The sequence below is a fragment of the Xenopus laevis genome, chromosome 2L (genome assembly GCF_017654675.1).
Source record: "Xenopus laevis strain J_2021 chromosome 2L, Xenopus_laevis_v10.1, whole genome shotgun sequence".
NCBI lineage: Eukaryota > Metazoa > Chordata > Amphibia > Anura > Pipidae > Xenopus > Xenopus laevis.
The window spans coordinates 25668771-25693219 of NC_054373.1; the positions used below are offsets into that span (position 1 = coordinate 25668771).

Sequence of the window (24449 nt, forward strand, 5' to 3'; positions counted from 1 at the left end):
CATATTGAATGCACTTGATCACATTCACATTCATACATGGCCTGCCATGTCACATTTGTATCACAGTAGGGATGTAGCGAACGGCGGAAAAAATGTTCGCGAACATATTCGCGAACTTGCGTCAAAAATGCGAACGGTTCGCGAACGTCGCAAACCCCATAGACTTCAATGGGAAGGCGAATTTTAAAAGCTAGAAAAGACATTTCTGGCCAGAAAAATGATTTTAAAGTTGTTTAAAGGGTGCAACGACCTGGACAGTGGCATGCCAGAGGGGGATCAAGGGCAAAAATGTATCTGAAAAATACATTGTTGACACAGCGCTGCGTTTTGTGCTGTAAAGGGCAGAAATCACACTACGTCACTCAGGTGATGTTTCTGGACACGGAATGTGAAAAAGCTCACACAGCTAGGTGGCACTTGGTTAAAGACTGGGCAAACAATGCCTGCAAGGGCAACGTATACAGTAGTGGATACGGAATATATTATTGCTGCTGTAAAAACATCACTCAGGTGATGTTTACGGGCACGGAATTATTATTGTTATTTAGACAGAATGTGAAAAAGCTCACACAGCTAGGTGGCACTTGCATACCTCCCAACTGTCCCTCTTTTGACCACTCAACCCCCTGTCCCTCTTTTGTACTGGAAAGTCCCTCTTTTCTCTGAACTGAACAGCCAGAAAAAAAACAGTTTCTAACTTAATTAGCTTTTGGCAGAGAGCTCAGAACAGCTAACAGGTGCAAATAAGATACTTTGTAACAATTTTGACTCTGGTTGGTGCTGGTAGTGGTGAACTACTAGGAGGAGCAGCACACCAGTCCCACTCCCCAACACAGCTAGACTAATAGCACTGGGCTCTTACAGTAGCAAAGTAAAAAAACAAAAAAGAAAATAAAAGCAGTCCTTACAAGGACTATTGGGTTATTACAGCAGTCAGCAGATGAGATCAGAAGCAGTGCCCACAGCAGCTACATACAGAGCACTGCAGTAAAAGGTAGATTACTAGTCAGCAAAGCTACCTAACCTAAACTCACTGTCCCTCAAATCCCTGCAGAGTTCTGTCCCTACAATACAGAGCAGTATGAAGTAGATTACTAGCCAGCAAAGTTACTATCAACTGTCCCTCAAATCACTAACAGCTCTCTCCCTACACTAGCTCTTCCAAGCACACACAGGCAGAATGAAAAAACGCTGCAGGGCTTCAGTTTATATATGGAAGGGGAGTGGTCCAGGGGGTGCGGGGGTGGTCCAGGAGGGAGAGCTTCCTGATTGGCTGCCATGTATCTGCTGCTCTGGGGTGAGAGGGCAAAAATAAGCGCCAGCTAAGGCGAACCGAAATTGGCGAACGACGCGCGACGTTCGCGAACATTCGGCGGACGCGAACGGTCGATGTTCGCGCGAATTAGTTCGCGGGCGAACAGTCCGCGACATCCCTAGTGGTTGGTTCTACAGGTGGTGTGTGTGCCCCCTAGAGGCTACAATTAAATATTGCTTCAAAAAGAAACTGTGGATTGACAAATTAAACACCATGGCCCCTATTAATGAACATCTGAATTATTCCTGCTTTTTCTGAACAAGTAATGCTGATGTGGATATATGGTGCCTTGTGATATATTTTTATTTATTTCACAGTTACAAGAAAAGCCTTGTTAATTCATAGATGTACACGGACTGTTTCATCTTAATTTTTGATTTATTATCTGGATACAATTATTCAGCACTTCTTGTCACTATACAGGTATTGTTCTAATATTGTGGAACACTGTCTCTATTGTTATTCATGTATATGTACGTTGTGATGTCACTTAGAGGGGAGGAGTTATCCACCTCTGTATATTTATATACCTGTGAACTGAGTTACACATGTGAGAGCACTTGAGAAAGGAGGTTGTACCTCCGAAACATTGTGTGGAGACCTCAATAAATCATAAGGATTTAGCACAATTGCTACAGTGTGTGCCATCTGATTTATTCTACAATATATAGCTCACTGTGTGGTTGGTGGAGCTAGAATCGCCACTCATTGTTTTTGGATATTTTTGTGCTGTATCACTTTAAATCACACTCACTATTGCTATATATACACCCGTTTTGAGAGTGTGTTCTTTCTTTAAACATACTACACCATGTTTTATATATTTGTGCCCTTCCTTGTATGGTGTATATATTTTTTAGGGTTTTGTTCTCCTTTAAAGTGTTGTTCAACTTTGCATAAAATTTTAGTATGACGTAGAGTGATGCTCTACTGGTTTTCATTTTGTATTACTTGTGTTTTTTGAGTTATTTAGCTTTTCATTCAGCAGCTCTCCATGTTATCCTAGCAACCATGTACTGATGTAAATAAGAGACTGGAATATGAATAGGAGAGGCCTGAATAGAAAGCAGAGTAATAAAAAGTAGCAATAATAATACATTTGTAGCCTTACAGAGCATTTGTTTTTTTAGATGGGGTCAGTGACCCCCATTGGAAAGCTGGAAAGAGTCGAATAAAAAGGCAAATACTTACAAAAAATAAAAAACGAAGGCCAATGGAAAAGTTGCTTACAAATAGCCATTCTATAACCTACTAAAAGTTAACTTAAAGGTGAATTACCCCTTTAAGAAATTAAAATCTAACTTAAAAAAAAAATTGAGATCTGGTTGCCAAGCATAACTGTCCTTTGACTAGAGAGCAATTCAAATTTTTATTTACATTTCTGCTTATATTTTAATGTAAACATACGTTTTCTTTCCTACTTTTATCACTGGGCCAGAACCCTCTTCTCTTCTTCCCTCTTCCTATAAAATGACCTATAACTCAGCCAATGAAGTGACTTTGGTGCAATGAAGGGGTCACCCACAGCCCTTAAACAAAACGGTAGTTAATCGTTAATTATTCATCTTATTGAGGAACTTGCTTTGCTAATATGTTGTTACAGGAGAGTAAAATGTGTGGCCTTTCGAGTAAAGTTTCCTTTATTGATATACATCTATATCAGAGCAATTTCATAGAATGCATGGAACATACGTGTCTAGTTGCTCTACTGGGAATCTCCGTCACGCATCATATATACATAGCAAAGTTAACTAAACCTATTAACTATTCAACCATTAGAAAATGCACCACCAGTCAAACTAAACATGACAGTCCAGAGGAGTGTTATCAGATTCCAGCATTGGTCCATTGCACTGATGAACACCGTATACTATTCCATCCTTTCACTTGGTGCTGGAAAATTAAGTTCAGAGATTTTCCTGCTTTTGTCCAAAATGCACCTAAGTCTTCCGTTTTTTTTTCTTGCGCTTTCTTGGTTTTTGGCTCTGTTCATGCTGCCCCGCAGTGGGGTCAGAGCTGTTACTGGTAGAATTGTGGGTTTCATTCTCTCTCTTTTTATTTGGGTGTTCACAGTTTTGGTAAGCGCTATAGTCGTTTACGTTCCAGTTCATAGAACTTGGCCCAGGAGTACAGACGCTTTCTGATTCATTCGACCATGAAAAGGGGGAGTCGTTATTCCAAGGAAAGGCTGGAGTTGAACAGGAAGGTTGCTGGTCCATCCATCCATAAGATAAACACTGGTTTAACTTTCAATAGAAAAAAAATGTATAAGATCAAATAGATATGTCTGCAGTTAAAGAAATGTTTCGGGAGGGTCTACTGGCGTGATCCCCAACCAGTGACTCATGAGAAACGTTGCTCACCAACCCCTTGAATGTTGCTCCCAGTGGCCTCAAAGCAGGTGTATTTTTGTATAAAAAACAGGTGTTCTCCCAAATAGAATAAAATACTCAATAATTTCTCCAAGACATGCTAATAAGTAAAAAAAATATACTTTATTTACATCAATAGTTAAAAAACATGAGAAATATCCCCTCCTTTAGGCGTTAGAGGGGATATTTCTCATGTTTTTTAACTATTGATGTAAATAAAGTATATTTTTTTTTCCTTATTAGCATGTCTTGGAGAAATTATTGAGTATTTGGTTATACCTCTGTTTGGTCACTAGAGGTCTCCAGCATGCATACCAGTAACGTTTACTGAGACTACTCCCAATTTGACTCTAATAGTTCTCCCAAATAGAGCCTCCTGTAGGCTGTCAGCCATAGGGGCTACCTCCATTTGGAGGAGGCAGGTAGCTATATTAGGATTATGTTCTTTGATTTCTCAAGAGTTTTCAACACCTTACGTCCTGCTTTGCTTGGGCCTAAACTTCTACAAATGAAGGTTGATGCTCATTTAGTGGCCCGGATCATTAATTATCTAACCAGTAGGCCCCAATATGTAAGAAAATCAGGTATTATGTCTGACTCTGTACATTGGGTGTACCATAGGGGACAGTTTTATCTCCTTTTCGGTTTACACTATTTACTTCTGATTTTAGGTATTCTTCACAATTATGTCACCTACAAATTATTTACACCTTTAGTGCTCCTATCCATCACAGATTATGTCTTATGCCCTACTGCAATCAGTAGAGGTAGACTGGGTTCCGCCTCTCTTGTAATGGGATCATTTACTAATATAGATCAGTCTACAACAAATAAAAACATGACTGATTGGTTGCTACTTGGAACTGCACTAGTGGAATTTAGAACCCATATATAGTAAAACCCCCATTTTATGTTTCTCAGGGGACCAGAAAAAATGGTATAAAAGGAAAATGTAAAATCAGGAAAATGCATTATGCATTATATATTGGTAGGACCACAAAAAAAAAAAAAAATGAGGGGAAACTTTAAATCAGAGTATGTAAAACTGAGGTTTCACTGAAAGTAAATTATACTCTTTCCATTATACATATAGAACCTGTTAAAAAGCAGTGTTGAGATGCTATATATATAGTATCATGTAAATATTCTTACCATGCCCTGGAAGAACATAAACGCCTGCTGAAAATAGTTGTTATTCACAGTGTTCATGGGTGATAAGGCAGCTGATCTGTCCTCTGTAGCACTCATTCTGCAAAATGTTGAAAATCGGTTCAATTCGTTTAATCTCTTAAAGGAGTTGTTCACCTTCAAATTAACTTTTAGTACGACGCAGAGAGTGATCTTCTGAGACAATTTGCAATTGGTTTTCATTTTTTTTTTTATTTGTGTTTTTTTTAGTTAATTAGCAGCTTTCAAGTTTCTGCAATCTGCTTGCCAGGGTCCAAATTCCCCTAGCAACCCTGCACTGATTTGAATTAGAGACTGGAATATGAACAGGAGAGGCCTGAATAGAAAGATGAGTAATAAAAAGTAGCAGTACATTTGTAGCCTTACCGGGCCTTTTTTTTTTGTAGATGGGGTCAGTGACCCCCATTTGAAAGCTGGAAAGAGTCAGAAGAAAAAGGCAAATAATTCAAAAACTATTAAAAATAAATAATGAAGACCAATTGAAAAGTTGCTCGGAATTCACCATTCTATGACATACTAAAAGTTAACATGAAGGCGAACCACCCCTTCAAGTTCCCTCGGACCATTAAAAAAGGGCCGAAGTTTAATATACCCACAGTTTATATACTGTAAGCAGCATAATTTACCACTCACCTGCCTCTAGCGAGTACTTCACCTTCTTCAGAGCACAGTGAAAAGCACTCACAGTCAACCTTCTGTTGTTCCAATTAATTTAAATGCAAAACATGAGAAAGTTTCGATGCAAGCGCTTTTCATACTGATCATTTTTCAACCGAAAAGCACTCACACTTTAACTTCATGTTTTACATTAAAGTTAATGAGAGAGGGTGGCGGCCAAGGCTTAAAAAAAATAGTTAATACACTACGAAAAAAAAACAGCAACACATTTTAAACTTTAAACTGGCAAAGTCTTTATTTAGAAATAACTTACCGAAACTCCGCTTGCGCTCCTCTTGAGAAAAGGCAACACAGCGACAATCTATCGTTTGCCTTTTCTGAAGAGGGGCATGAGCAGAGTTTCGGGAAGTTATTTCTAAATAAAGACTTTGTGATTTTAAAGTTTAATATGTGTTGGTGTTTATTTTTCGTAGTATATTAACGAATTTTTTTTAAAAAAATGTTTTATGGTACTGGTCCTTTAACACAGGCTGCAAAGAAATGCTGCTGCCATTGTTCTTTAAAGGAGCTTAGAAAGCAGATGATAGCCCCGTTATATGTGAGAAGCAAGTGGGAGTAATGCGCCCCCTCCTTCCACTCAGCTCTTCAGAACAAAGGTGGAATTCAGGTTAGTGCTTTTGGTTCTGCACCCGAACCGACACAATGATTCCTGGTTTAGGCAGGAGAGGAGGGTGCTGGTAATAAACAAACCCTGATACAGACCCTGACTCTCCAAATCCCTATTGATGGTAAAGCCATGAAAGGTATGATGTCATCATTTCTGGCTAATATTTACATTTTTCACTTACCCATAGTCTTGGGGATTTGGGATGAAACCATTATCTGAACTGTGAGGTGTGTTAATTTCTTCAGAGGAAAAGGAACTTCCTGCGAAACGGTAAAACAAGATGTTTTGAGACGATTAATAGTTGGTCTTCCTTTTTTGTGTGTGTGTGTTTTTTTTTTAATGATTTTGATTTTTGTTCAACGGCTATCCAGATTGGTTCAGCAGCTCTCTGTTTGCTAGGGTCCAACTTACTCTAGCAACCAGGCAGTGTTGTGAATGGGAGAATAGAAAATAGAATAGGGCCTAAATAAAAAGATAGAGGAGGAAAAGCATCAGAAGAGGGCAAATGAAAAAAAAAAGGACCAACTGAAAAGTTGCTAAGATTATGGCAAAGAGGTATGTCACCAAAGGCATTATCTACACCGGTAGAGAAACCGCTGGTCTGTTTTCTTCTGCCATGACATCACTATGCAAAGGCAAGGCACTGGCCAATGAAGCAGGTCAGCATTTTCTCCCTCTGCAAACACCCAACAGTGAAGAAATCGCCTGAAGTGACATGGCCATAAACGTTATCAACTATGACTTAAAAGGAGAAGTAAAGGTTAAAATGAAGTAAGCCTTATCAGAAAGGTCCATCTAAATATTCCAGTAAACACTCAAATTAATGCTGTCAAAAGAAACACAGCATTTCTTTCCTTCTTTTGTGTACACATGGACTTCTGCATCAGACTTCCTGCCTTCAGCTTAAACCTCCTTGCCCCGGGCGTGAGCATGCTCAGTTTGCTCCACTTCCCCCCTCTCCTCCCCTCCCTGCTGTAATCTGAGCCCAGAGCTATAAGTGAGCAGGGAGAGACTCAGTCAGGAAATGATGTCACACAAAGCTAATACTGCAGCTGCTGTCCTTAACAAACAGAGAGCTTCTGGAGCTTTTTACTCCGGTATGTTAAAACATTCTACAGAATAAATATAGCATTCTAGCTCGCACTATTGCAGTTAATCTATTGGCAATAAAATGGCTCTGTAGCCTTTTATTATTGTGTTTTTTTTTTTTTTTATAATTATACACTCCAACTGCCAGGAGTTGTATATGGGCCAGTGGATGATACCTCAGCTATTGACCCATGCCTCTTGGAAATCCTATGGTACTTTAGGTTTATATCCCTGCAAGTGGTGAAAATTGAGGAGTGGATGAAAAGAACAATTTCCCTGTTATTAACAACCTAGGGATGACTGGGTATTGGGGTAATTTCAAGCTCTCAATCACAGTAAGGCACCCCTGCTCCAGGTGTAAGACAGTTATCCAAGTAGAGCAAAGAAACTGAGAAAAAGCACTCAGAGCAGATTTACTGCTAAGTGGTTTATTTTCACAACATGTTTCGGGCTACTCGCCCTTTATCAAGTGTAAAGCATACAATATAGTTACAAACTTTTAAAGGTATAGACAGAAAGTGAGGTCACACAGGGTAGGTGTTGGTTACCTTAATGAGATACAGATCATTACCATATCACCAAGATTTCATATAAAACATATAAATATAGTCCATGAAAATAAACTTAGCAGTAAATCTGCTCTGAGTGCTTTCGCTCAGTTCCTTTGATCTAATTGGATTCTCTGTTGTTAACTCCCCCCACTTCTGTGGAAAATCAGTAGGGGGTAAACATGGGTAACAGAACATTACTTTAAGGACCCTGCCCCAGTGGAGCAACAATCTAGGGTAGAGTCCTGCGCAGGTCCATTTTTTGGAACCCGTACCCGACCCGTACCAGCAACCTGCAATCCTCAACCTTGTCCCGCAACCCGCATTCTTACTCGCTTGGACCCGCTACCCAGCCCGCAAATACCTTATTTGCAACCCGGACCTGGGACCCGCTGATCATCAAGAATCAGGAAGTGGGGTCATTGTAAACCGGAAAAACGTGATCAGAAAAGCAAGTAGGTAAAATTCACTATTGAGAAGACCCTCGACCCGACCAGCAAACCCACGTCTATACCCGCACCCCAAACTTCTACCCGCAACCCACAGGGTACCGCGGGTAACCCGACCCACTGCAGGACTCTAATCTAGGGTCCCTATCACATACACACTATATAGAGTTGTTTGTTCTAACCCCCCCCCCCCAGGGGTCTTTGAACTTACCAAACTGATAGTGAACTTTAATTGGCCGTCCATATAATCGAATGCCATTCAGTAAGGCCTTGGCATAAGGCACAGATTCTGAGTGCTTGAAGCAGACAAAGCCAAATGCCTTCGAATTCCCTTCTTTGTCTTTTGCAACAGTTACTTTGGTAAGAGGCCCAGCCTGAAAGACAGGGCACATATTAAAGTGTAATCCTGTGGGGTATTAGATCTGCAAAAGGGCACTAAGGGGGAGCCAAAGCTGCCTATTCATTGCTTAAATGCATCGGTGGCACAGTTTTGGGGCTCATTTATGACCACTGGGCAAATTTGCCCCGGGCAGTAACCCATAGCAACCAATCAGTGATTAGTTTTTTTCAGCCAGCTGCAGGCTGATTACTGAAACCTGACTGGTTGCCATGGGTTACTGCCCAGGTGCAAATTTGCCCAGTGTTTATAAATAACCCTCAGTATTTTCTCACTACACAAGGTTGATGCACAAAGCAGGGTCTTCCTCTATATTCTGATGCAGAGACCAAACAGCCAGGGATTACTACAGCCCCACCATTGGGATATATTTATTCCGCCACTCTCCATTCATTTCTGTAGGTTTTTTAAAAGAGTATTTATCAATGGGTGAAAGTAAAAGTTCATGCTTTGATAGATACTCCTTTCAAAATCCCATAGAAATGAATGGAGAGTGGCAGAATTTCACTCTAGAGGACTGTGGCGATCTCTAATTTCACTTTTTAATTAATATACCCCATTGGCTGCTCCCCAAAAACAAGGGATGATATTGTTATTCGCTGTGTTAAGGCAGTGACACAAATAAGGAAGAATGTTGCTTTCAGTTCTGATAATCTGCTGGCTTCTGCTACACTGAGAATAATAATTGTGGACACAATATTAACTGCTTTTAACAGCAATTAGACATTTTTGGGTTTAGATCCCATTTAAGTGGCCTTTCTAACCAGATACAAAAATATATCCTACATGCAAGTGTGAAACTAGTTCATATTCATATATCAAGTTTTGCCATTCTTATTCAGGGCACTGGCTGTCCCACCCTCTCATGCCATGCTACATGCCAGTCACCTGCAGAAAGAGTTCGTACAGAATCTCCTCGTTGACACTGCAGTCTAAATTGCCCACAAATAGGGTCCGATCCAACTCCTCTTGTCTCCTAAACATTTTCAGGCACCAGCCGTGCTAACGAGTCCTGAGCAGTGTTGCAACATGCATGTAGACTTTGCAGTATGGCAGCACCGCCAAGCCGATCTGAATAGAGTTTAACTGTCTGTATCATTCTTTATCCTTTCCATCTACATTTCCCTCTTTTCCTGTAAAATCAAAAAATGAAAGTCAAATGAGACTAAATAACTATAAAATAATGCAAATATAATATACAATGGCATTTCTACAATCTGACTGCCTCTATGTTTGACCACAGGCAAAACAACTGTTATTAAAGCGCCAGCATTTTCCGCAGCCCTATCCAACAGAAGGGTGTAGACATTGTAGTGAGATTACAATAGCAGATGTGTTAGAATACCTGAATATGTCCTCGTTCACTCTCTGCTCCTAGCTCAGGAATGCCTTGTCAGCAGCCTTCAAGGTCTTGCTGAACTGAAACTCTTTGCACGGTCTCCAGCAGCTGTAAGATTTTGATAGTTGCAGTTCAGCATGAGATGGAGTGCTGCAAATTGAACCCACCCCTGCTCTAAGCAAACACGCATGGCTAGAAGACCAGTAAGCAAAATAGATTGTGTTTAGTGTACAGTCAGCAAGTAGATGTGTAGGCAGATGTGTGAGATTAGCATTATCATTACCTACTCATGCTGCAGCAAGATTGACTCTGCCTCTCTTCCTATGATTTCATTTCCCCTTTGCCTCCTCTGGCCCGCCCCTTTCTGAACTTAACCCTATCCTTCCTACTAAAATAGAACTTCTAGCACAAGAGCACTTGTCCTTCTGCTCTCCTGCAGGGCTCCAGGCATCATTTTTCCTCCCCTCTCTATATAATACATGCATCACAGCAGAGTACCTATTCTATGCTCATCATTTTAAACACATGCTGCTTAGCGTATTTGTAATCAGTTCAGATGCAGTCTGCACTGCCTTCTATGTAGCAATGCCTTGAGTGACTGCATTAGCTTGGCAGTGTCCAATTTACCTTTCTGATACAGTATGTTCCCAATAGAAGTAATCTAAACAGCTCTGCGGTTGGTTTAAAGGGGTTCACCTTTAAGTTAACTTTTAGGGGCCAATTCACCAAGCTCGAGTGAAGGATTCGAAGTAAAAAAACGTTGAATTTCTAAGTGTTTTTTGGGCTACTTCGACCATCGAATGGGCTACTTCGACCTTCGACTTCGACTTAAAAATCGTTCGACTATTCGACTATTCGATAGTCGAAGTACTGTCTCTTTAAGAAAAAACTTCGACCCCCTAGTTCGCCATCTAAAACCTACCGAACTCAATGTTAGCCTATGGGGAAGGTCCCCATAGGCTTGCCTAAGTTTTTTTGGTCGGAGGATAATCCTTCGATCGTTGGATTAAAATCCTTCGAATCGTTCGATCGAACAATTATTCCTTTGATCGTTTGATCGAACTATTTGCACTAAAAACATTCGACTTCGATATTCGAAGTCGAAGGATTTTAATTTCCCAGTCGAATATCGAGGGTTAATTAACCCTCGATATTCAACCCTTGGTGAATTGGCCCCTTAGTATTTTATAGTACGGCCAATTCTAAGCAACTTTCAAATTGATGTTAATTATTTTTATAGCCCTTTAAGCTGTGAGTCTAACTTGTCCCAAGGGACCTGTTGTCTTATATTATTATAATTACTTATTTGCTTATCTCGAAATTGTTACAAAAGTATCTTATCTGCTGCTGTGGCTGTTCTGGACTCTCTGCCAAAAGAAACATTGTTTCTTTTACTGGCTGTTCAGTGCAAAGAAAAATGGGACTTTCCAGTACAAACGAGGGACTGGGGGTTGAGCTGTCAAAAGAGACTCTCTAAAAACGGGACAGTTGGGAGGTATGGATTCAGCACTAACATTTGCTGATGTTCACCTTAAGGCTACACATTTATTGTTATTGCATTTATTATTGTATTTATTACTCTTCTCCTATGTATATTCCAGTCTCTTATTCAATTCAATGCATGGTTGCTAGGGTAATTTGGATCCTAGCAATCAGATTGCTGAAACTGCAAACTGGAGAGCTGCTGAATAAAAAGCAAAATAACTCAAACACCACAAATAATAAAAAATGCAAATTGTCTCAGAATATCACTCTCTACATCATACTAAAAGTTAACTCAAAGGTGAACATTTTAGGGTTGAAGCATTTTTTTTTTTACTTTTCTCCAGATGCCAAATGTAACGACTTGGTTGTTAGGGTCCTCAAACCCGGCAACCAGGCAGCTGATAGTATGATTTCATTTGTATTTGCACTTATCATTGATATGATGTATAGGGTTCATAAACAAACATGTTTTTATCAGGGGAGGTAACAAAACAAGCCCAGGTGCTAGACCTTTACTCACTCTTGGCTTATGGAAATTTATGTTCTGAACACAAATGTAACAAACAGATCATTTATATCATAATAAGCAATATATCAAGTAAGTGTATAACATTAATATGTACAGATTAGTAAATATGGCCCGTTTACATATTTTAACTTGGGCCACCATTTTGTGATGGCCTATGTGCTCCCTCAGAGATCACCTGACAGGAACTAATGCAGCTCTAACTGTAAAACAGGAAGAGTAAAAGACAGAGCTCTGTCCATTCATTGGCTGATGTCACCTAGCATGTACGCGTGCCCTTGGTTTGTGTGTGAGCCCATGCCTCATACCAGACAAAGGGGTGCATTTAGCATTGCAGTGATACTATTGGAAAAAGATATAGGCTTTATGTATGTTAAACAGTATTTTAAATTAAATAAATATTTATAGAGAACTGCAACGTTCAGGGGTAAAGTTTCCCTTTGAGATCCCACTATTGGCTGCTCACCTGTATGTACATACCTCCCAACATTTTGGAACCTGCGAGCAGGTTATGAAAGTTTTAACACATTTCTGTGGTTTTTATGTGTTATTACAGTTTTGCTAATGAAAGTGAAATTGCCCTGAAGCTGCAAGTCACAGTTTCCCCAAGCGACCTGCTTATCTGTTACAACTGTATCTTTGCTTATCTTAAATTGTAACAAATGTATATACGAGCACGTATTCTTGTCTCTCTGCCAAAAGCCAATTAAGTTAGAAACTTTGTATCTTTTTCTGGCTGTTCAGTGCAGGAAATCAAAGAGAAAGACGGGACTTTGCAGTAGCAAACCCAGTACTGCAGGCTGAGCTATCAAAATCGGAACTGCCCTGCGAAAAACGGGACAGTTGGGAGGTATGGTATGTAAAGAAACAGGTGCCCCCCTCATCAGTGATTTGATCTGCAATAAATTATCGTCGGTATTAGGGCTCTTACACACGAGCGTTTTTTCCTGCGCTCCCCTGCGTTGCACTTTTTTCCGTTCAGCCGCAGGGGAGCGCAGGAGTAGACACACTCAATTATTGTGAAGAGGGCTGTACTCACACAGACGCATGTATGCTCTGAACGCAGGTGAAATGCAACATGCTGCGTCCCACCTGTATTTGGCGCTTATATGCGTCTGTGTGAGTACAGCCCCCTTCACAATTATTGACTCCTGTGCAGAAAAAAACGCCCGTGTGTAAGAGCCCTAAGTGTTCCCTGAGGGTTCACACCCATGGGCTATTTACTCATGTTTGCTGTGTGGTGCATAGGTATAAGTTAGGGATGCACCGAATCCAGGATTCGGTTCAGGATTCGGCCTTTTTTAGCAGGATTTGGATTAGGCCAAGTCCTTGTGCCTGGCTGAACCGAATCCAAATTTGCATATGTAGATTAGGGGCGGTTAGGGAAATCATGTGACTTTTCGTCACAAATTAGGATTCGGATTCGGTTCGGTATTCGGCCGAATCTTTCACCAAGGAATCCCAAATAGTGGATTCGGAGCATCCCTAGTATAAGTGCAACTGCACAGCAACACAATTAAATGTATTCCATTCTGCGGTGCCGATCTGTACCCGTGGGAGGGGTATCAGCACTCAAATTGAAAAATTAAGTGTATGTTTTCTTTTCCACGTTCAGCATTAGTGTTCAACTTTGTGGGGGCAGACCCAGTGGTGAAACGCATAAATATGCACCTACCTTTAGCTATGGGATGCAGTGTCAGGATAGTTGAGTGTCATTTGTTAAACCAACGATCACCAATCACTTCTTACTTCCTATCTCCTACCCCAGCAGAGACAGAGCATGGGCAGGGTGGCAGTTGATAAAGTACATCCTATCACGGAATGTCCTCCACTCCTTTGTGTAGAGGGGATACCATACTGCCCAACTGTCCCGTTTTCTATGGGACAGTCCCGATTTTGACAGATCAGCCCTCAGTCCCGGGTTTCTTACTGAAATGTCCTGACTTTCTCTTTGATCTCCTGCAGTGACGCCAGAAAAAGATACAAAGTTTCTGAAACTTAATTAAAATAAGAGGCTTTTTGGCAAAGAGTGCAGAGCAGTCATCAGCTGCACTCAGATACATTTGTAACAATTTAAGATATGCAAAGAAACAATTGTAACTATTTAAGATAAGCAGAACTAAGACTAGTAGCTTAATGGACAATCCACCTTCATTAGCAAAACTGTTATAACACGTAAAACATTGCACTGACCAGACCAGAGCATTGTTTTTACTTAGTTGATGTGCAAAGACAAATTTAGGCAGATTTCACACTACCAAATCATTATTTATGGTGGTTTATTTTCAGAGAGACATACACTGAGAGACTGTAGAGACCCATTTACAAATGTAACAGGTTAATTTTTTGTGTGCAACTCACCATTTTTTTTATTCACAATGTTGCATTTTCCATAATTCCAACATAATTGTGGGCACACTCCATAATGCTTCCACTCAAATTGCATCAATTGCAAATTGCAAAACATCTGGGCATATTCAAAATGTTTTTTGCATTGCATCTGGATTCACAGGTCTAGTGACCTTGATTTTTCACTTCTTCTCTACTCAACCAATGCTTACATGTGCCACAAACTCTTGCTAAATATATTGTGGGATAAGTAGGCACAGGTTTCGCTCTATCCCTATATCGAGCATGCTTACAATACGTATACCCCTTAACTTCTCTGAGATGGGCACCAATGTCATATACATGTGGACACCTTACACCAAGAAGTGCTCAGTTCCTAAATGGTTTACTAAATACAGACATACAGGACAAGCTTTTATAGTGTCTTTGGCACAGACAGTGCCTTATACAGTGTCTTAGCACAGAGCACCACCACACCTTTCTTTTGTACAGTGTTCAGATATAATGGACCATTAAAGTCTGCTCCATCTGGAGCTCAAGCGTGTGAAAACAGAACAATGGAAATGTAGGAGACACAAGCCTGTCTGTTAATTAGCATGTTACAGTGAGAGAAACATGAAGCTCAGTTATTTTGGAGATGGTTGTGTTTGTTGCTGTGGGATGATTCAGTCACCTTTAAAAAAGTCATGTTGATATCTCATATTACAAAGCTCAAGACGATGCCAATATAAGAACCAACTTTACACCTGTGGAATCAATTGGTAGCTACATACTGACTGCTCTGAACTTGGACATTACAGATGTATTGACGGGACCCAGTTTGGGGCAAAAGTCTCTAAGTTCCTCCTGATATCTTTGTGCTGTTTATTTTATCCAGACGCTTTGGTCTATAGACTCTGCCTGTATGCATGTGGAAGCCGGACAGCCCAGCCTGATTTGCTATCAAACTAACAGAGTGGAACCAGCAATGGAACCAGAGTCCCACCAAGCCAAGCCTGGGAGATCAGGAGATTCAGTGAAACGGGCAGAATTTTACTCTGGTAACTTATAACATTCCTTTGTTGCCACTTATTGGGATCACTTGGGGTTATAAAGAAAGCTGCAAATAAATTAGGGGGTTGTTTATATTAAAATGTTTTTGTTGTATAGTTGTGTGTTCCATGTACTTGTGCATGATAGTTTACATTGACTGCAAATGACAACACAGCTAAATTGTATAATTTGTATGTGTAACTCAGTTAAACAACTTCACATCCCATTCAGCCCTACAGGGCTTTACTACCACGAGTGCAGTATGCAATTTTAGACACAATTTATGATATTTTTTACTCATAATGCAGTGCTTTCTCCCCATAAACATGCACAACCATGAGTCAGCAGTTGACGAATTGGATGCAATTGCCCTGCAAATTATATCAAGTCTGTGCATGATGTTTGCTGCTGTAATGCTGGAGCTACTTCCAACTTGGCAGTGGCTACAGAGTCCCCAGGTGTCCGTACAATTCAGACAGGAGTTGGGAGGACTTAGTAGAGCTGACCACAACTCTGTGAAAGTACAAGGAGTGTGTATGCACTCAAGTACAGGTAGGGAATCCATTATCCAGAAACATGTTATCCAGCAAGCTCTAAATTACAGGAAGGCCATCGCCCATAGACTCCATTTTAATCAAATAATTAAAATTATAAAACATGATTAAATTTTTCACTGTAATAATACAAGTATGGGACCTGTTGTACAGAATGTGGTTTTCTGGATAACGGATATTTCCGTAATTTGAATCTTCATACTTCACATTTGCTAAAAAATCATGTAAACCTTAAATAAAACCAATAGGCTGGTTTTGCTTCCAATAAGGATTAATTATAACTTAGTTTGGATCAAGTACAAGCTACTGTTTTATTATTACAGAGAAAAAGGAAATTATCTTTAAAAATGTAGATTATTTGGATAAAATGGAGACTATGGAGGACGGCCTTTCCATTATTCTGAGCTTTCTGGAGAACGGGTTTCTGGATAATGAATCCCATACCTGTACTTGTACTCAATCCGAACTAAGATTTAATTAATCCGTATTGGAGGCAAAACAATCCTATTGGGTTAACTTAATTTTTAATTGATTTTTAAAATTATGGTATGGTATGGCGATCCAAATTGGCAATCCAAATGACTGAAATATCCCTTATCCGGGTCCCAAGTATTCTGTATAGCTGGTGCCATACCTGTACTTTTAGTAAATTCAAATAACATACAAAACAAAGAAGAAATGAGCCAACCAATAAAATAGCCTTTGGTGCTGATCAAATTACACTTTGGGTTTATTTCACATAACAATTGCTCCTATTTTTGTGCAAACCCAACTGTGGTTGCTTTCTTCAGTGAGCTCTTATATCTTCTATATAGTTTGCACAAATAGCTTTGCTGGTAGGAATTATCATTTTCGGTTAAGTTTACCTCGCGGTTTAGTCGTCAGAAGCTGAATTAATTTTGCAAATTAGACAGCACCAAAGATGAAGGTTTTCTTAAAAAACAGCCTTTATTAAGAGGGCTTTTCTCGGACAGATATACACCAACATTTCAGGCTTACGTTAACCTTTCCTCAAGTTGAATTCATTGCTGATATTACCTGATCCTAGCAACCAGAGAGAATTTGTAATTTCCCGACTGGCAATAGGTCAAAATCCAGAGACCAACTGCAAAGCTGCTTAGATTATTTCCATCTGCACGCTGCTATAGACATATCAATAGCTGAATATATAAGACAACAAATACTCATCAACATCCGATAAAATGTTCTGAAACAAATTAACTGAAAGACAAATTTGGGGCATTTGGTGTGATGGGAAAATTATACAGAGAAATAGCATTTGTGAATAATGAGCCCCTCAAACAGTGTTATCCATTGCAGTGCAGTAAAAGAGGACAGCTGGTTTGCATTTAGCCTGCAGCGAGCACCAGCTGCTTTTCATTCTGCTCCCTCCTGACTCCCAAATGTGCAGTCTCTTATGCCAACAACAGCCACTTGGGTAACTCTGCCAGAGGAAAGAACATACGATGCTCGATGCTTATTTCTGATACCTTCGCGTATTCTGTACACAGAATGGAATCTCCAGTGGAATACCAAAATTATATTCAATTTCTGATTCTGCAAGTGATTTCGCATTAGGTGAAAATACTTTTTGCTTGGATGCTATTGATATTGCCATCAGCATCCTCATCTTACTCATCATCACCAGCAAGTTACACAGCATTTTCCAATACAGGTATGGGGCGTGTTATCCAAAATGCTCAGGACCTGGGGTTTTCCGGATAATGGATCTTTCCATAATTTGGATCTTCATACCTTCAGTCTACTAGAAAATCATTTAGACATTAAATAAACCCAATAGTCTGGTTTTGCTTCCAATAAGGATTAATTATATCTTAGTTTGGAAGTATAAGGTACTGTTTTATTATCTCATAGAAAAAGGAAATTGTTTTTAAAAACGTGGTATATTTGGATAAAATTGAGTCAATGGGAGATGGCCTTTTTGTAATTTGTAGCTTTTTTGATAATGGGTTTCTGGATAACGGATCCCATACCTGTATATATTAAAGGGGTTGTTAACTTTTAGTATGTTGTAGAGAGTGATATTCTGAGAAAATTTGCAATCGGTTTTTCATTTTTTAGCATTTTTGTGCTTTTGCATTATGAGCTTTTTATTCAGTAGCTCTCCAGTTTTCAATTTCAATAGCCTGGTTGCTATGTTCCAAATTAGCCTAGCAACCATGCATTGCTATGAATAACAGACTGGAATATGAATAGGAGAGGGCCTAAAAAGAAATAGTGATAATAAAAAGTAGCATTAACAATAAATTTGTAGCCTTACATAGCATTTGGCTTTTAGATGGGGTCAGTGAACCCCATTTAAAAGCTGAAAAGATTCAGAAGGAAAAGGCAAATAATTAAAAAAAAAACTATAAAAAAATAAATAATGAAGACCAATCGTAAAGTTGCTTAGAATTCACCATTCGATAAAGTTACTGAAAGTTACCCCTTACGTGGAGATATGAGAACAGTAAGAACAGTGTGGCGAATGCAATAAATATATTCTGACTGGAAGACTGTTCCTAACCTGCATGTTTTATGTATTTCAGATTTAGAAAGTGAAGATGTCAACTGCTGTGGGTTTGTTTTGGCCTTCCTTTCGGTTCTCCTGGTTCTCGTCACCTTTCCTCTTTCAATCTGGTTTTGCCTAAAGGTAAATACATAAGGAATGTCCCAGAAAACTGTGTATATATTCCTCCAAAAAAAGCAGCTGAATTACTGGATTTTTGGTTTTGGTGAAAGTAAAGGGAATGGCGCTGGAAACCTTGAACTCCTGCGGCTTCTCTGTTCAGACCTATTGCTGGATGTGACAGGAGAGATCAGACTGAGCAGAGAAGCATCAGGAGACATAGCCCTCATTCACACAGCCACCTTCAGTGTAAAAACTGGAAAAAGTGCTCAAATTACAGTGTTATACATTGTTATATGTGGGTATATGCCCTCTTTAAAGTGTCAGTGATCATAGCTTACTAAAACTAGTTGTCTTGCAAAAAGTTTGAAGTTTGGTGATAATGACGTGGTATATTATGGCCACAATATTTAGTAACATAGTAAGTTAGGTTGAAAAAAGACACACGTCCATCAAGTTCAACCTTTTAACTCTTTTTTCAACCTGCCTAACTGCCAGTTGATTCAGAAGAAGGCAAGAAACCCCATCTTTGCCTCAGAGGGGGAAAAATTCTTTCCTGACTCCAAAATGGCAATCGGACTAGTCCCTGGATCAACTTGTACTATGAGCTATCTCCCATAACCCTGTATTCCCTCACTTGCTAAACACCCTCAAACCCCTTCTTAAAGCTATCTAATGTATCAGCCTGTACCACTGATTCAGGGAGAGAATTCCACATCTTCACAGCTCTCACTGTAAAAAACCCTTCCGAATATTTAGATGGAACCTCTTTTCTTCTAATTGGAATAGGTGATCTTGTGTCAGCTGGACAGACCTACTGGTAAATAAATCATTAGAGAGATTATTATATGATCCCCTTATATATTTACTGTATACATAGTTATCATATCACCCCATAAATGCCTCTTCTCCCGCATGAACATCCCCAATTTGGCCAGTCTTTCCTCATAGAGATAAGATTTTCCATACCTTTTACCAGCTTAGTTGCCCTTCTCTGGACCCTATCTATTTCTATAATGTCCTGTTTGAGTACTGGAGACCAAATGGAGATAAAGTGGAAGGATGACCCCCCCCCCTCCCTTGACTCTATGCCCCTTTTAATACAGTTCAAGACCTTATTTGCCCTTGATGCTGCTGACTGGCATTGCTTGCTACAGCCAAGTTTATCATCTACAAGGACACCAAGGCCCTTTTCCATAATGGATTTGCCTAGTGCAATCCCATTAAGGGTATAAGTGGCTTAGATACTTTTACATCCCAGGTGCATGACTTTACATTTATCAACATTGAATCGCGTTTGAAAAAATGTAGATTTCTGCCATTGAACTATAGAAGTAATAGCACCTGCATAAATAGTTCTGGCATTATAGATTCTACATTTCTGGTCAGTTCTTTGATATTTGCAGTATGTGTTTTTATTATTATTATTATTTTATTAACATGTATTTATATAGCGCCAACATATTGCGTAGCACTGTACCTGGAAACTCCCAGCATACAGTAGATGAAAGTGCTAGCTGACGAGTCCCAAGTGCCTAGTCAACCCATGGTCAGTGCACATGCACCTGATTGTTGATCACAGAGAAGCAAGCAGGAAGTGGAAGTGACATGGTGCAGAAAGATGGCAGCCAACAGCCCAGCGCAGCTCTGCATCAATCTCAGAGAGACATGGGCACAGTCAGCTTATGGCAGTTCCCAGCGATGCAGTTCAGAAGGAAGCCTGAAGCCAGAGTAATAATGATAGTATTTAAAAATCTGTGAGAACCAGGCTTTAGCTCTCCTTTAACTTAACATTTGATCTTTCATGTTTTATTTAACAGTGCAGCCCAAATCAATGACTCATTATTTATCCGTCATTTCATATTTTTAGCTGGTTCGGGAATATGAACGGGCTGTCATTTTTCGACTGGGCCGAGTCAGAACTGGAGCAAAAGGACCAGGTATATTATACATTGTTATTCCACACTGTACAATGCGTGTTTTTGAAAGAATGACATGATACATGTATGGGACCTGTTATCCAGAATGCTCGGGACCTGGGGTTTTCCGGATAATGGATGTTTCTGTACATTGGATCTTCATACCTTAAGTCTGCTAGAAAATTACATAACATTAAATAAACCCAAAAGGCTGGTTTTGCTTTCTATAAGGATTAATTATATCTTAGTTGGGATCAAGGTACTGTTTTATTATAGAGAAAAATGAAATAATTTTTAAAAATGTAGATAATCTCTCTCCGAATAACTGGTTTCCAGAAAATGGATCCGATACCTGTATAACAGGTTACATTGATAGCACAATATAGACCAGACCAGAACTGTTTTTAACTGTAAAAAATCCCATCAGCATCTCCGGATTAGGGATGTAGCGAACGTCGGAAAAAAAGTTCGCAAACATATTCGCGAACTTGCGCAAAAATGCGAGCGGTTCGCGAACGGTTCGCGAACCCCATAGACTTCAATGGGAAGGCGAACTTTAACATCTAGAAAAGACATTTCTGGCCAGAAAAATGATTTTAAAGTTGTTTAAAGGGTGCAACGACCTGGACAGTGGCATGCCAGAGGGGGATCAAGGGCAAAAATGTATCTGAAAAATCTGCCTGTGTGTGCTTGGAAGAGATAGTGTAGGGGGAGAGCTGTTAGTGATTTCAGGGACAGATGATAGTAAGTTTGCTGGCTAGTAATCTGCTTGATACTGCTCTGTATTGGAGGGACAGAAGTCTGCAGGGATTTGAGGGACATTTTAGCTTAGGTAGCTTTGCTGGCTAGTAATCTACTGTTCTCTTTAAACAACTGCCATACGTTGACCTTGTAGGCATTGTTTGCCCAGTTTTTTTGGACGCAGCCACTGAAGCACAGTTGCCAGAAAAAATATGCCATATAAATGCTGAAAATAGTCATTTTTCGCCATACGTTGACCTTGTAGACATTGTTTGCCCAGTTTTTTTGGACGCAGCCACTGAAGCACAGTTGCCAGAAAAAATATGCCATATAAATGCTGAAAATAGTAATTTTTCGCCATACGTTGACCTTGTAGACATTGTTTGCCCAGTTTTTTTGGTTGCAGCCACTGAAGCACAGTTGCCAGAAAAAATATGCCACATAAATGCTGAAAATAGTCATTTTTTGCCATATACGTTGAGTCAACGTATGGCAAAAAATGACTATTTTCAGCATTTATATGGCATATTTTTTCTGGCCTCTGTGCTTCAGTGGCTGTGGCCAAAAAAACTGGGCAAACAATGCCTACAAGGTCAACGTCGTTGACCTTGTAGGCATTGTTTGCCCAGTTTTTTTGGCCACAGCCACTGAAGCACAGAGGCCAGAAAAAATATGCCATATAAATGCTGAAAATAGTCATTTTTTTGGTCGCAGCCACTGAAGCACAGTTGCCAGAAAAATTATGCCATATAAATGCTGAAAATATAAATTTTTTTGGTTGCAGCCACTGAAGCACAGAGGCCAGAAAAATTATGCCATATAAATGCAGAAAATATGCATTTTTTTGGTCGCAGCCACTGAAGCACAGTTGACAGAAAAATTATGCCATATAAATGCTGAAAATATAAATTTTTTTGGTTGCAGCCACTGAAGCACAGAGGCCAGAAAAATTATGCCATATAAATGCAGAAAATATGCATTTTTTTGGTCGCAGCCACTGAAGCACAGTTGCCAGAAAAATTATGCCATATAAATGCTGAAAATAGTAATTTTTTTGGTTGCAGCCACTGAAGCACAGAGGCCAGAAAAATTATGCCATATAAATGCAGAAAATATGCATTTTTTTGGTCGCAGCCACTGAAGCACAGTTGACAGAAAAATTATGCCATATAAATGCTGAAAATATTAATTTTTTTGGTTGCAGCCACTGAAGCACAGAGGCCAGAAAAATTATGTCATATAAATGCAGAAAATAGGCATTTTTTTGGTCGCAGCCACTGAAGCACAGAGGCCAGAAAAAATTAAACCAGTAGGGTTTGCACCCTAGTTTGTAACGGTGGCGGAGGGAGGAGGAGGACGCTAAAGGACAGCTGTGTGTGGAGTCATGAGGCTTGAAGAGAAGGACAGCTGCATAGAAGTCAGAACAAGTCTTCCGGCGTGCAGTAACCCTCCGAGATCCACCCCTCATTCATTTTAATAAAGGTCAGGTAATCGACACTTTTGTGACCTAGGCGAGTTCTCTTCTCAGTTACAATCCCTCCTGCTGCACTGAAGGTCCTTTCTGAGAGCACACTTGAGGCTGGGCAAGACAAGAGGTTCATGGCAAATTGTGACAGCTCTGGCCACAGATCAAGCCTGCGCACCCAGTAGTCCAGGGGTTCATCGCTCCTCAGAGTGTCGATATCTGCAGTTAATGCCAGGTAGTCCGCTACCTGTCGGTCGAGGCGTTCTTTGAGGGTGGATCCAGAAGGGTTGTGGCGCTGCCTTGGACAGAAAAACATTTGCATGTCTGACGTTACAGACTGGCCAAAGGGCTTTGTCCTTGCAGGTGTGCTCGTGGCAGGATTACTGGCACCTCTGCCCCTGGAATGTTGATGAGTTCCTGAAGTGACATCACCCTTAAAAGCATTGTACAACATGTTTTGCAGGCTGGTTTGTAAATGCCGCATCTTTTCGGACTTGTGGTATGTTGGTAACATTTCTGACACTTTATGCTTGTACCGAGGGTCTAGTAGCGTTGCGACCCAGTACAGGTCCTTCTCCTTAAGCCTCTTGATACGGGGGTCCTTCAACAGGCATGACAGCATGAAAGACCCCATTCTCACAAGGTTGGATGCAGAGCTATCCATCTCCGCTTCCTCATTATCAAGGACTGCATCATCCACGGTCTCCTCCCCCCAGCCACGTACAAGACCAGGGGTCCCCAAAAGGTCACCACTAGCCCCCTGGGAAGCCTGCTCCTGTTGGTCCTCCTCCTCCTCCTCCACAAAGCCACCTTCCTCCTCTGACTCCACTTCTGGCACCTCTCCCTGCGTTGCAGCATGTGCCTGGGTTCGTTCTGGTGATTCCGACCAGAAATCGTGCGCTTCCAGCTCCTCGTCACGCTGGTCTACAGCCTCATCTGTCACTCGTCGCACGGCACGCTCCAGGAATAAAGCGAAGGGTATTAGGTCGCTGATGGTGCCTTCGGTGCGACTGACCATATTTGTCACCTCTTCAAAAGGTCGCATGAGCCTGCAGGCATCGCGCATAAGCACCCAGTAACGGGGGAAAAAAATCCCCAGCTGTGCAGATCCAGTCCTACCACCCAGTTCAAAAAGGTACTCGTTGACGGCCCTTTGTTGTTGCAGCAGACGTTCCAACATAAGGAGCGTTGAATTCCAGCGAGTCTGGCTGTCAGAAATCAAACGCCTGACTGGCATGTTGTAGCGCTGCTGAATGTCAGCAAGGCGTGCCATGGCTGTGTAGGAACGTCTGAAATGGGCCGACACCTTTCTGGACTGGGTGAGAACGTCCTGGAATCCTGGGTACTTGGAGACAAAACGTTGGACTATTAAATTTAACACATGTGCCATGCAGGGCACATGTGTTAAATTGCCTAGTCTCAACGCTGCCAACAGATTGCTTCCATTGTCACACACCACTTTTCCGATCTGCAGTTGGTGTGGGGTCAGCCACCGATCGGCCTGTGACTGCAGAGATGACAGGAGTACAGATCCGGTATGGTTTTTGCTTTCCAGGCACGTCATCCCCAAGACAGCGTGACAACGGCGTACCTGGCACGTCGAATAGCCTAGGGGGAGCTGGGGGTGCACAGGTGTGGAGGAGGAGAAGGAGGACCCAGCAGCAGAGTAAGAAGAAGAAGAAGACGAGGTAGAGAGCGATGGAGGAGTAGAGGTGGTGGCAGAACCGCGTGCAATCCGTGGCGGTGACACCAACTCCACTGTTGTTG

At 40.7% G+C, this 24449-nt stretch overlaps 2 protein-coding genes across 3 annotated transcripts in view; one reads left to right on the top strand and one right to left on the bottom strand.

Annotated features, from left to right (window-relative positions):
• Window positions 1–2937: 2937 nt before the first annotated feature.
• rbm11.L (RNA binding motif protein 11 L homeolog) lies at window positions 2938–10255 on the bottom strand (the record flags this gene model as incomplete). Its single annotated transcript, NM_001091217.1, is given in 6 exon segments — window positions 2938–3561; window positions 4840–4936; window positions 6342–6420; window positions 8458–8620; window positions 9532–9776; window positions 9989–10255. Coding segments are annotated over 5 exon segments (741 nt in total). The 3' UTR covers window positions 2938–3255.
• A 4813-nt stretch (window positions 10256–15068) lies between these two features.
• Window positions 15069–24449, top strand: part of LOC108707431 (stomatin) — a 28850-nt gene continuing 19469 nt past the window's right edge. The window contains exons 1-3 of one of the 2 annotated variants that reach the window (XM_018245441.2): window positions 15069–15382; window positions 18478–18581; window positions 20428–20497. In XM_018245441.2, coding sequence (XP_018100930.2) covers window positions 15247–15382; window positions 18478–18581; window positions 20428–20497 — 310 coding nt within the window. In that variant the 5' untranslated portion in view covers window positions 15069–15246. Of the gene's footprint in view, window positions 15383–18477; window positions 18582–20162; window positions 20289–20427; window positions 20498–24449 lie in introns of those variants that run through there. The other variant, XM_041581176.1, reaches the window with a different exon arrangement.